The sequence below is a fragment of the Alosa pseudoharengus genome, unplaced genomic scaffold, assembly GCF_046254945.1.
Source record: "Alosa pseudoharengus isolate Yale_2024_CS ecotype anadromous, Long Island Sound unplaced genomic scaffold, YU_APseudo_1.1 YU_APseudo_1.1_scf_12, whole genome shotgun sequence".
Taxonomy (NCBI): domain Eukaryota; kingdom Metazoa; phylum Chordata; class Actinopteri; order Clupeiformes; family Clupeidae; genus Alosa; species Alosa pseudoharengus.
In genome coordinates this window covers 33,265,332-33,278,145 of record NW_027468587.1, presented here as the reverse complement: position 1 = coordinate 33,278,145, position 12,814 = coordinate 33,265,332, and the positions used below count along the sequence as shown (strand labels likewise).

General features: G+C 45.3%; 1 protein-coding gene across 5 annotated transcripts in view; it reads left to right on the top strand.

Annotated features, from left to right (window-relative positions):
- Positions 1-12,814, top strand: part of cspg5a (chondroitin sulfate proteoglycan 5a) — a 34,719-nt gene continuing 21,905 nt past the window's right edge. For all 5 annotated transcript variants that reach the window (XM_076279536.1, XM_076279534.1, XM_076279535.1 and 2 more), the window contains exons 1-2: positions 1-417; positions 9,359-10,268. In XM_076279536.1, coding sequence (XP_076135651.1) covers positions 327-417; positions 9,359-10,268 — 1,001 coding nt within the window. In that variant the 5' untranslated portion in view covers positions 1-326. The remainder of the gene's footprint in view (positions 418-9,358; positions 10,269-12,814) is intronic.

Below are 12,814 nucleotides of genomic sequence, written 5' to 3'. Positions count from 1 at the left end.
TCTAGCATATGAGGAGAGTAGCAGTTTTCCGTGTGTTTGCACGGTGTCTGTCTGCCCGTAGTTACGCTGCAATGGGACCTTAAAACCATCTAACTGACACTATTTTAAACAGGAGTGTAGGGTAAATATAAACAAAACACGGAGAAGATAGCAGTAGCCTACGCGAACTCGCCATGGAGAAGCGCAGAGGAGGAGGAATATAACGTGGACAACTGACAAAGAACTTGAAGGATTTACCACTTGTTTTGAACATTGACTTTAAAAGGGATCGCAATTCCGGATTTTTCTGATAACTTGTGCTGAACATTAGTCTACACGTCGTTGCCATGAATGGAAAGGGGATTTATACGGGATGCTGGAGACTGCCAGTCCTCGGTTTCGTTGTGATTCTGCACTTGATTCCATTGTTTGCACATGGTAAGAAATGAGAAATGCCTACTCACAAAAATGTAAAACCTTGCCAGTGAGGTAACCCATCAATGCATTTGCATAGGCCTGACAGTTGCTATTTTATTAGTCTGTCCATTATAGCCGTATAGCAGTTGCTGCAGTTATGTTACGATTGGATGCTGCCGTAGACGCATGGTTAAATGTAGGTTAAACGACAAGAAGAGGTTTGAGCATTAGCCTACAGTATTGCCAAATGGTCTGTTATTTTAGAGGACTTTTTGAAACAGTCAATTTCGTGTACTGCTTGAAAGAGACCGCAGTTAACCGTGCATCTGGACTTCTCTTGTTAGGCTTGCAGGCTTTTGGTCCCACCTGACACAGATTTGGTGGCCCTGAAACCGTGTCAGTGAGAGGGGACGAAGCCTGTGTGGGTGATGCACTGTGAAGCTGCCGTCTCTATGGCAATGATGAAACCACACAAAGCGGGCTTACAACCGTGGCTATGCAATTTTTAAACGTTGTTGGTGTCTATCCAAGTGTTCGTTTTGTTTCAAGTACTGTGAAAGCCTCTGGCTTATGTTTTTGCCTGAGGGATACAAAGTCAATTTGCCCGTTATTGTCGCAGTCACTCGCCGCGTCTTTGAGACACTGACCTTAACATGAACCTAAAACAATCGTCCGATTATTGTTAGTGTTATTTATAGGATGATTCCGCCGCCATTCTATTGAGTTGTTTTCTTAGTGCCTTTGATCAACCATTCAGTCGACTAGGTCGTCGAGTGCCGTGGCTGAACTGAGGTTTTGTCCTGCATTGTCACCTCGCATTCCAATGGAGTAGCCCACATAGCATCAGATAGCCTACACTCGAGCTGTGCTGTCATATTATTTCACCACCACCATCATAGTGTTTCGCAAATCATTTTTTTGACTGCAGTTATATTTCTGGGGACTGACGCGTTATTATCCAGTCGATTAAACTGTTTCAGAATCACCGCCCAGCAACAGAACAGTGGTGTAGGCTATCTCTGTTGGTCTGTCAACATAGCCCTATTAACTGCAGTTTAGACTTTATATGAGGGCATTTTATTCGCCTATCGTTTCAGAGGGGTAGATTATTTGCTGTGGCAACTTACAAATGAACATGGGCGACACATTTTTACAAAGCCTGCAACTCAACTTGAGGCACATTGGCACGATATCCCAATGGAAGGGAAGTGTCCTTATCCTATTGTCGGCATTTGCCCTTTGTTTTCAGTATGGGTTTTAGCAATCACGTCGTGCTTCATCATTTCATTTCTTTGCATGCCTCGAGGTTCAGCACGAAGATAATTAGTCAGATAAACTGACATGGAAATAATTGGCTAGACCGAGATAATAGGAGGTAGCCTATAGTAATACAGCTGTTTCATTCGACAGTTTTTTACGCACATAATGCACATATCACATGTGTATAGCCTATATTTATTTGTTTACACTGGAGTAATGGTCTTTGTGTCTGGCCATCAACATGTCAATTATTTATACGGTTGGAGCATGCTGCATGGACTTGTCTGGTCAATGATAGGCTAGGTGTAAAATGTCAAATATAAGTTATCCAATGCATCTCCGTTTTTTGTACACATAGATCAGCATATCGCTTTTGTTCACAGGATTAGGAGATCGGCGTGAGATTTTATGCTTTGGCTATATCGAATGCTAAAACGGCAGTGGTGTCATTGGGTCCATACATTTAACCCTCTAGCTTCCAGTAATCCTGCCCAAGCTGATCCATCGCAGCACACTCACACCACTGTCTCTACAACAGCTGGGTATCTCCCTCTGCATGGCAGGTGTTCAGTCGCTTGGCACCCTGAGCTGGTCCAGATCCATATCTGCTCTAGAGTTCACTGCCATGTGATTTCAAGCCTCATTCCCTCGATGGAGCGTTTTGTGCTCGAGCTTGGTGATTACACTTCATATATATCGGACAGGGTGGAATTGACCCATAGATCGACGGGCTGATTCTGGATCGGATCCGGTTCTGATCCGGCCCTGATCTGGACCAAATGAGCACGCTATCTGAGAATCCTGAGCCAGTGTGAGCCTCCAATCCCCTCTAGGGCGGCAGCGTAAATCTGTAGTTAAACACATTTGCCACAGCCCAGTCTCCTCTCTACTATACAGCATACTGTATGTCAGCCACAGGGGGAGGGAGGCCCATTTTGACCCTCGCTTGCTCACTGTGTAATCCTTTGAAATGAAAATGTACGTTTTTCATGTCCTTGGGAAATTAATGTAGAGAGCAGTCAGCTCGTCCATCTCATGATCTTGCATCTCTATGATGCCCAGTTAAATGGATGACCAGTTGCACAGTCGTTCCATTTCTTTTGTCAGCCACATCAGATTTTAAGAACAGAAAATCTTAATTTTGAGGTATCTTTTTTACATTGTCTGTGATTTTACAGTCCGTGGCATTCATCGCAAGAGGAGTCAGCCATTTTATCTGGAAGATAAAGCAAGGGCTCTGGTTCTTCAGTCTGAACTGGCATGACAGCCTCCTAAAACAAGAGGTTGGCAGTGATGTGACAACACAGCTTTGTCCCTTGAGAGAAAAAGAGAAAGAGAGAGAGAGCTGTGTGCAAGTTCAGGTTCAGTCGTGGGTTACATCATTTAAACAGCTGCCAAGTGCTGCCATTCCTTAAGCTAGTGGCCATATCATTTCCCCTCGCAGTCAGTTCCAAATCTACTAAAGCTTCACGTTCGTCAGAAAAAAAAGATGCAAAGTTTAAAAAAAGAGGAATAATGAGATTACTGGCGGCCAGATTAAATGGGTCTGCATGATCCCTCTCCTTGATGATGCTTTTAAAAGCCAGAAGTTTATGGAGACCCCAAATCCTCGAATTTTAATTAGTCTAATCGTTTAAAACAATCAGCAGAAAAGCTGAAAGACAAATATAAGCACCATGTGGCCAAGCTTTCCTACAGACTCCTGTGCCTCTCATCCCCTCTCAGTAGACTCTCTGTATGCTAACACTCCCCCATCCCTATTGACACACACTCACACACACACACACTCTCTCTCTCTCTCTCTCTCACACACACATACACACACACACAAACACACACACACACACACAAACAAACCTTGATGTTTATGGACATCTGAATTTAACAGTGCACAAGCACTGGTGATAATCAAGAAAGATTAGATCGAAGTGTAGATGTGCAGAATGTGTTACCTGTGTTGTTCTCTGAACATCCTCTAAAAAGATTTCACTTAACCAGTGTGACTGTACACTGATCATTTTCATTTTTCTTTTAATTTTCACCAGTGATAGGTGTGGTGCCTCCCGATTCTATTTCATGGATTCGATTTTTGGACCTGTCCTGAGAGAGAGAGAGAGAGAGAGAGAGAGAGTGAGTGAGTGTGTGAGTGAGTGTGTGTGTATTTGACCGTGTGTGTTTAAGTGGCAGTGTGTTTTTGACCAAACCACTGTGTTCATCTTAAGCCGCCATGTTCGTTTAGCATCATCCAGCCCAGCGAGGGCAAGTGTGTTCCCATAGCAACACATCCCTCCTCCATTCCACCACCTGTTGAGCACAGAAATGAAAGGATTTATGCAGTAAAGAGAGAGAGAGAGAGAGAGAGAGAGAGAGAGAGAGAGAGAGAGAGAGAGAAATGTAGATGGAAATCGATGTTGAGACATTTAATTCAGAGTGGCTGCCATTAGGTTTATACCACATGGTTATTAAAGGATGTGGTTGAAATAAATGATAATGAATTATTCATTAATCATTTGTATTTGATTAATTGTATTTGCTTAACCCCTGATACAAAGAGGCTACGATAGGGGAAGAATCCAGTTCAGGAGCAAATTAATATTCCAACTGTGTAACACTTGCTAGTTGATCAGTTAGTCAGCTAATGAACTGTGATATCAGCGCAAACATTTGAGTAGCGATCAGTATTCGAATATTAATTCTTCAAAATGCTTGATAGGAAACACATTGTTTTATGGTGGATGCAGTAGCTCAGTTTTACATGACCTGCAGATCTGCTGCTCTCCCCCGCCCTACTCTGACTCTCTCTCCATCACTTCTATGGACCTCCCTTTGGTTCTTCTCTTGCCCAGTCTCTGTCCTTTATGCACGCACACACACACACACACACACACACACACACACACACACACACACACACACCTGTCCCTGCACAATGTAAAAATCAATCCAGCTTGGTTTCCATCTCACAACACATTGGATCATCTTTCACTTTGGCACTCTGCTTGGCAGTGTTAGATGCATCATGTCCGGAGAATAAAATATCTCACGGTGTTGTTTCCCAATATCATCCTCTAATTTAGGGTTATTCTTTTTCCAGCAAATGGAGGCATGGAATCATATGCAGATCTCTTCCTTTTGGATCATTAGGTCTTTGAGAGAGACTAGCATTCTAAAGTTGACTTGAGTCCTTTACCAGCTGTGCTCCATAATCCATTGACATGGTCGGCATCCATGTGAGAGTTAACTCTGGAAAATCTCTCTTTGGTTGGAGTGCATATGGATAGTTTGACCACACTGAGTCATTGTTGCCATTCATTTCCATTGGTAGGGATGCATTTTCTGGATTGTGGTTTGTAGACTGTGCTATGGCCAGTGGAAGATGTCCAGTTTCAGTGAAGACAAATGTGAAATGCCTCACACATCTTTTGAATAATCATTTTCATAAAAAGAAAAAACTCCTCTGCAACTGATATTAAGTCCCTCTGTCCCTGTAGACACATCCTAAACTCAAAGCCAGACACGTAGCTTGGCAACACATCAGGTTTATGCAACCCACGGCCCGACCACCGACGACTCCTCACATGAGCCAAGGCTCCCAGCACCCCCACAACAAGGGCTGGCAGTCGTCCTTATAACCATCTCACTTCCTCGCCCACCTCGATCACCCTGCCAGCATCCCCCCACCCCCTTCACCCAGTCAGAGTGACCCCAACGGGATGAATAACTGATGGGGTGGGGTGGGGGGTAACTGAGTGTTATGTAATGGGATTTGACTGTCTGGGAGTAGGGGAGCACAAGGACCCCTTTGTGTCCTATTCACGGCACTCGGACCTGGGCCCCATTTTGGTCCCTTTGTCTCTGCTGCTGACCGGTACGGGATAATGAGATACTGCAGCCATATATTTGGGATCATGGGAGGACTCGTCCGACGTGACCTGGACTGGGACACCCGCACGTCCGTTCATCGGTCTGTCTGTCTCACTGTGCCGGGGCTGGACCTCCTCCTCCTCTTCGTCTGGACTCATTGCCCTCTGCCCGTCAAGTCCACCCCATCAAGTCCACTCTATCCAGCTTTCACGTGTAAAAGAATGCAGGGCCTCAGTGAAGTTCTTTTCCAGCTCTTAATTTAGACGTCCACTGTGTTTATGAAGGCTTGTCTGCTTATGGTGAAAAGTGATAGGCCATCAATTCCTCGGTAATCAAATAAAAACGCCTCCCTCAGCACGGCTTGGCTGCTCATCTCCGCCTCGTCCACCCATCTCTCCTGGATCCTGGTGTTGAGTAACATATTAACTCCATTTCACCAGGCTGTCACAGGCTCGCTAAATCCACTTCATATTACTGATTTTCCTCTTCTCCATGTCATAGTTCCCATTGTTTCCATTGGGAACATGACATGAGGCCATGTGTCTACCTCTTGAGAGTAAAATAAATAAAGTTTTAATTTAGGATTTAGGAGTTTCATTATTGATGATAGAACTAAAAGGGTGGTACAACTGCATTGGATTTACTGTGTCACTGATATATCTCTCTGATTTCCTGATTCAATTTCCAAACTGTATGTATCCCAAAGCCCCAAAACCATACAACCGCCAAATTTATGCTGTATCTGATCTGACTCGGCAGTGACAGCATTTGTAATTCAGAGAGAAAATCTGAGCTATTCTGGTTGCTGACAGTAACCACACACAATTTCCTAGATGTGGTAATTAGTCAAATGAAATTCATTTTGGATGTGCCCTGAGCTTTAAATCCCCACTCAGTTCATCAGTGGTGTATCTCAACTGAACCCTAATCATTTGCACATGCCTATCTCTGGCTGAATGATTCCAAGAGGGAAATGGAAAATTCAATGATTATTGTGGTGGCTTCCTCATAACAAGCGTAAAAAAATAAAATTACTAAAGTACTAGTGAGTGAAACTCAATGTTTGTTGGTTGAAGCATTGTAGAATCACAGTAGAGCATCTTTGGAAATAATTAAATCCATTTGCTAGTCTACCTACCTTCCTTCCCCCTCAAGATTTAGCTGGGTTTTAACTAGTTTATGTTTGCTTTCACATAAAAGTAAATGCAGGTTTGGTTCTATTAAGCTACTAGAGCGGTGCAATACAAGATTTCTGACAAGCCCAGGATGTACAGGAATTGGTTTGACTGTAACTGTAAGGATTTGTTCAGTATGATTTCATTCAACAAAAGCTGCCAATTCAAGTCTTTGTCAGCTGGTGAGGTGCATTGAGCCGGTAACTGCGATTAACCTCGCCTTTTCCTGATGTGTTCTGTTATTGCATATCTTATTTCAGCCCAGGAGGCTGAGCTGAAGGTTATCCAGTAATCCAATTACCTCATCAAGGAGTGGCTCAGTGAAAGATGTGTTTAATTGAAATGAGCATCAGAAATACATGACTGATTCTGACAGGGAGGTATTCCAGCTTTTAGGAATAAGACGGCATGAGGATGGCAAGGAAACAATTGCAAACAAATCTTTTTTTTTTACCTAAACAATTAAATTTGTGTCAGTTTGAATCAGTCTCTATACCCAAAGAGCAATCCCAGCATTGACCACCCTGACCAAGCCCGTCATCTGTAGTATGTAGAGGAATGAGTCTGAACATGTGAGCGCTCTCAGAGGGAGAGCCCTGCACTTCTCCTCATCTGGGCTGCTCCTCCGGGATGACTCAGAGGCTGTTTCCACACAGGGACCTGTGCCAATATGTCCTACTCAGTGTTTCCACTCTGCACCACCACCCCACTCCACTCCCCTCAACGCCCCTACCCACATGCAGAGTGGACTTTGGCGCACATCTGACCTTCATCTGGCCCTGATGTAGCCCTGACGTGGTCCAGGAGCCGCTGGAGACCGAAACACCTATTCCTATGCAGCAATAACAATTGCACAGTATCAAGTGGCATCCTGTCAGATCAGTCACGGTGTGTCTGCGGTGGTCCTCCAAAACATGTTAATGAAGTCCAGACCAGATCCAATAAGTCTGTCTTCTATGGAATTCAACTCTATAGATGATCGCTGAAAACACGCCCCACAGTCTCTTTCGCTCTGTCTTGATGTGGGAGGCTTTCATGTTGTTTACAGCTCATTGGAATGGAAAGTGAAATCTGATGGCGTTTTTCGTTGTTTTGAAGACACCCAAAGGCGTGCAGCGCTCTACTGAAGTCCCTCATTAGCACGGAGACTGTCAGATGAGAACGCAGGGGACTTACCCAAGAGAGGGAGGCAGGGCACTAGCAGAAACAGACCAGTTAGACAGAGTGCCTTTTCTCTACTTTTCTTCTCTTCTCTTCTCTTCTCCTTTCTTCTCTTTCTTTCCATCTGTCTTCCTCTCCTTGGCTAATGTAACATGGAGTGCGATGGTCGTGTGTGTGCGGTTTTTGCCGTAGTTTTTCCTCTGGACTGGAGCACTGCTGTGGTTCTGGTAATGGATTTTGCAGAGATGGAGTAACTGAGACTGGGCCATGGATTAGCCTACATTTGACCCTAATTTTAAAAGCCTGCATTTCAACAGCCGTGAGGAAAATAAGCACAACTGTCCTTTGGCAGGATAAGTGTGCTCACCTTGGCCCCACATGCAGATTTATCACGCCGTAGTTTCAGTTTATTCTCCACTTACTACTGTGACTTTCATTGCTGTCACAAGGACCTTTCCCCCCCAAAATTCTTAGTTTAGCCGTTAATTCCCAAAATATGCCTTTCTGGGTGGAATAGTGTTGTCTCGAGTAACTTGTTATTGATAGGGAACTCTTAAGGGTCCTTTCTGTGGTCGTTAGTGGTGGGGGCCTGCTGCTTTGATGAAGCTCTCTTTCTCTCTCTCTCTCTCTCTCTGTCCGGATCACTATGACGCCCCATAGAGAGCCCCTGGGTTCTTAGTCCCGAACCCTAATCCCTAATCCGAGCTCCTTGCCATCCTCAAGTACATTAGTAAAATTATTACTCTTAATCCAGGGGCTTGGCAAAGCTGCTTTGGAAGGAAATAGGAAGACTCGCTTGTCTGGAAGTAATTGATGGAGATCAAAAATCCTTTTTACAGGAGATGTGACGGCCGGGCTTCTGTTTTTCAAAGTGGTTGTGTGTCATATCACAGGCACTGACTGAAACCTGTTTGTCATGTGAAAGTCTTAGATTAACAGCAAATAATGCCAATTAAACACATTCCCCGAAAGCACTAATATATATACTACTGGATTGTACAGCAAAGTCACTAACAAGAGAAGTGACAGGACTACACTGTACATTGGAGGGGCAAAATGTCAAATTTGTTGAGTTACAAATTGCATACTAATTCTTAAAAGGCCAGTTATTTAAAAAGTAGATTGTTTGTTATTATTATAACTTACCTTGTGCCACATAAGTGTTGTTGACTCATATTTTCTAACATCCCTACTTTGTAGACTGCTTTCCCCTAATTCACATTTCAAACCAAAATGTTTACAGTACAATAGTGTACCACATTGTGTTATGATTTGGCAGCTAATTGTTGTAATATCAAATCGGGAAGTCTCTGGTTATTAACACCATTAGTATACTTCTTAATATATAAAAACAGTTTTCTGTTTGTACTTTATCATTACAACATATCTTTTATTGATATGAATGTAATTATATAGCTAGGTGTTAAAATTACTTTTATATAATAAAAGTATTATAACATATGTAAGTACACTGTAATAAGGCCTCCTATTTATCTCTACAGGGAATTCCATTGGAGGAAATGTGACTGAGTCACCGGATAATGCTGTGAACATGACCTCACTGCCCGGCGGGGAAGAGGGCGAGAAGATGGCGGATCTCACCAAGGTGGTCAATGGCGAGAGCCAGAGGGCTGGACGCAAGCCACGAGACGGAGAGGACGCGGGGAGCGGCATGATGGGTGGCGAGGGGTTCCCTGTGGTCGGCGAGGAGGAGGCCGGAGCCGGGGGCCGCCACTCACTCAGTCCGGACTCGGCCGAGACGGACCACCTGCTGCCCCAGGCCCCTGGAAACACCCAGCAGGAGGAAGAGGAGGATGATAGCCGCAAGCTGCCCCTGCCCACTGACCTGCCCTGGCAGAACGCCAAGGGTGGCCTGGAGACCACGGTGTTCGACCTGGACCGGGAGTTCACCCCCACCACCACCCAGTCGCCCATTGTGCGCATCTCCAACTCCGACACCCTCACGGTGGACTTCGTGGACTCCGACTCGCGTGACCTCGAGACGCCCGCCCCATCCGCCCACGAGCTGCAGGGCCGCGACCCCACCTCCTGGACCATGCCTGACAACTACGACTACCTCACCCCGTACGACGACAGCATCTCCCCCTCCCCCGACGAGTACTCCGACACCACCACCACCGACCTCTACGACGACGACATCACCACCACCCCGCCTCCTCGCCCCTACCGACCCCGCATCCCCATCCCCGGCCTGCTGGCCCCTGACGGCCCCCTCACGAGCGGTGGCGGTGGAGTCGAGGACCCAGCACCTCCCCCAGGGGTTGACAATGACGGCGCCAGTGGGTCCAACTGCCCCAACGGAAGCTGCAAGACGCCCTGCGATCAGCTCCCCAACTACTGCTTCAACGGAGGCCAGTGCTTCTTCTCTGATGGATTGGGACCCTTTTGCAGGTAAATGCTTTAAATATCCAAACACTAAAAGTCATTCACTGACCTCTTGTTTGAGTGAGCCACTGAACACCTCCACAGTGTTTTCCATAACTGTGACACAAACACACACGGTAAATGTTTGCATGTGGTGTGTTGTTGGAAGCCTGTCCTCTCCGACAAACAGGGACCTGCACTGCTCTGTGTCTGTGCTGGTCAACAGTCCAGAACGGAGAATAACAGGACTTATACGAGGACAGGTCCAGTGCTGTCCATTTCATACCACCATGTTTGCCCGGCCCGGCCGGTTTATTGGGGAACTTTATTAGGAACCATTTCTCAGCATCGCTGGTCCATTTCAGTTCACTCTGTCTGGCTCCAGAGACTTATTGCTTGTGTCGTGCGGCTCCGGCGGCATATGGCTGTCTAGTGCTGGATTCCCAGATGGCTTATGCATCTGACAGTAGGCCTGTAGTTTGCTTTCCTCGTATGTGAGTGTTTATACTCCCAGTTGAGCTCCGAGAATATGAATAACCTCGGTAATGGCGGTGCGTAGAAAAAGGCCTACGTCTCTAGATACCAAACCTGGACATATAAGGTGGCAAAGGGAAATTTCCATCGTATTTGCCATCATATCAAATCAGGGGCTCAAATGCTCGTAAAGAGGTCATCGTTGCAAAAAAAAGAATCTAATCTGGGTTTAACAGGAGCGGCTATCAAATTCAGTATGTTTTGCAGAGGATTAGGAGCGCGAAAGGGGGGAAGGGTTTGGGCCAGGGAGGGAGCGATGAGGGCAGAGACCCTATTATCAGAAACTCAACTCCTTCACAGGGCATGCACTTCACCTTGACCGAGGTCTTGGTCTGTTCTCGTCCGGACTGTGTGCTATTCTCCCCATACCAACCAGCAAAAGGTTCCCGCTAATGTGCAAATATTTGCTTAGAGCCGTCTGTCTCTTTGTATTCACCGTTACGCTACGCTAGGCTTTGGATTCCCCCACATCTGCTCATTAGCATGTTAATGTATTCAGTCCACCCCGCACTCCTGTGTGGTCATTACTCTTTTGACGGGCACTGATGAGAGTAATGATGGGAAGGTTGGACAGTCCAGCTCACACAGAGCCTTTATGGTCATCTGTGTGGGAGTGAAATTATGGCAGGTCTGTATTCAGGTCACTGGAATGTATGGCTCTGTTATCTGGTGGCTCAACTGGATAAGCAAAGTGTTAACCACTCCAAGGTCATAGGGAGTACACCTACTGATGAAAATGTAATGTATATTTGTACTGTAATGTAAGTTGCTTAAGGATAAAGGCATCTGCTACACAAATGAATGGAAGCAGGACCACAAGTGATTAGTGCAAAGTAAATGTCACCTTGGTATTTGTAAAGGTTGTTGTTTAAGTGCAAACAACAGCAGAAACCAGAAAATAGAAAGCCTGCAACTGTACATTTTGTTCAGCACAGTGATGAGCATGCCAAGGTCAGGGATTTTGAGGACAGGGATTACTGCTGTGGTTGTGGGTTTCTGCACTGCATAATGTGTACATTTGAAACCGAGGTGAGGTGAGGTGCACAGGGCAGTCTTTGGACACTTCAAACATGCAGCAGCTGCAGATCCAGAGACAATGAAATATACTGTGGGATCTCTCTGAATACTGTGTACATACATACATACATACATACATACATACATACATACATACATACATACACACATACACACACACACACATATAGTAAATAGATTTTAATTTTTTAATTTCACAATCAAACATTTCATGAAGTACAGTTGCACTAAGTGGGTTGTTGGTTGGTGACATCCTTACAACCTTCATTATTCCCTCGTGATTTGAATTCTGCTTGTGCATTCCTGTAATTTGGATAATTTTCCATTGATCTGGCAGATGGTTTGAGCGAGTCAGGAGTCCTCTCGACTACTTCATAGTTCTCTCAGACTTAAGTCTTATAACTGTCTTTTTTTGTAGTCCCTTTAGTAGTAGTTGAGAAGGCTACTGTGTGCCAGACTATATATTTTTTAACTTTCTTTCCATGACATCCACTTATCTGTTTGAAAGCCGGTATATTCGTGTGAAGAGAAGACCATCTCATGATGACACTGCGTGGACACAGACCTGTCCATCTTTATGCGTTGACCTGTCCATCTTTATGCGTCCTCAGTATGGCCAACCACCCTATAATCTGAAGAGGTCACAGATCAAGGACTTAATATAATCGGGAGGGTCCCCTCTCCAGCATTAGTGTCCCCTAATGACACTGATCTAAGAGCCTGTCTGTCACCTCGGCTCCGCCCTCTAATCCCTTTGAGACCATGATGACCTTGACCTTCGCTAGACACTCAAGGCGCTCCACTTACATGCCGAGGAGCTGCCTGTCTTCTCCGGGCGTCAAATGCATGCTGTTACACTTCTCCGGACGACATCCCATCTGATTGAGATGGCTTTGGACGCCCCGCCTCATCTTATTCGGTTTGCCTTTATGCTGTAGCCGTGACCAACCCTATCTGGCCAGAAATTCTCAGGAACTGACCACATCTTGGCTGAACGTCTG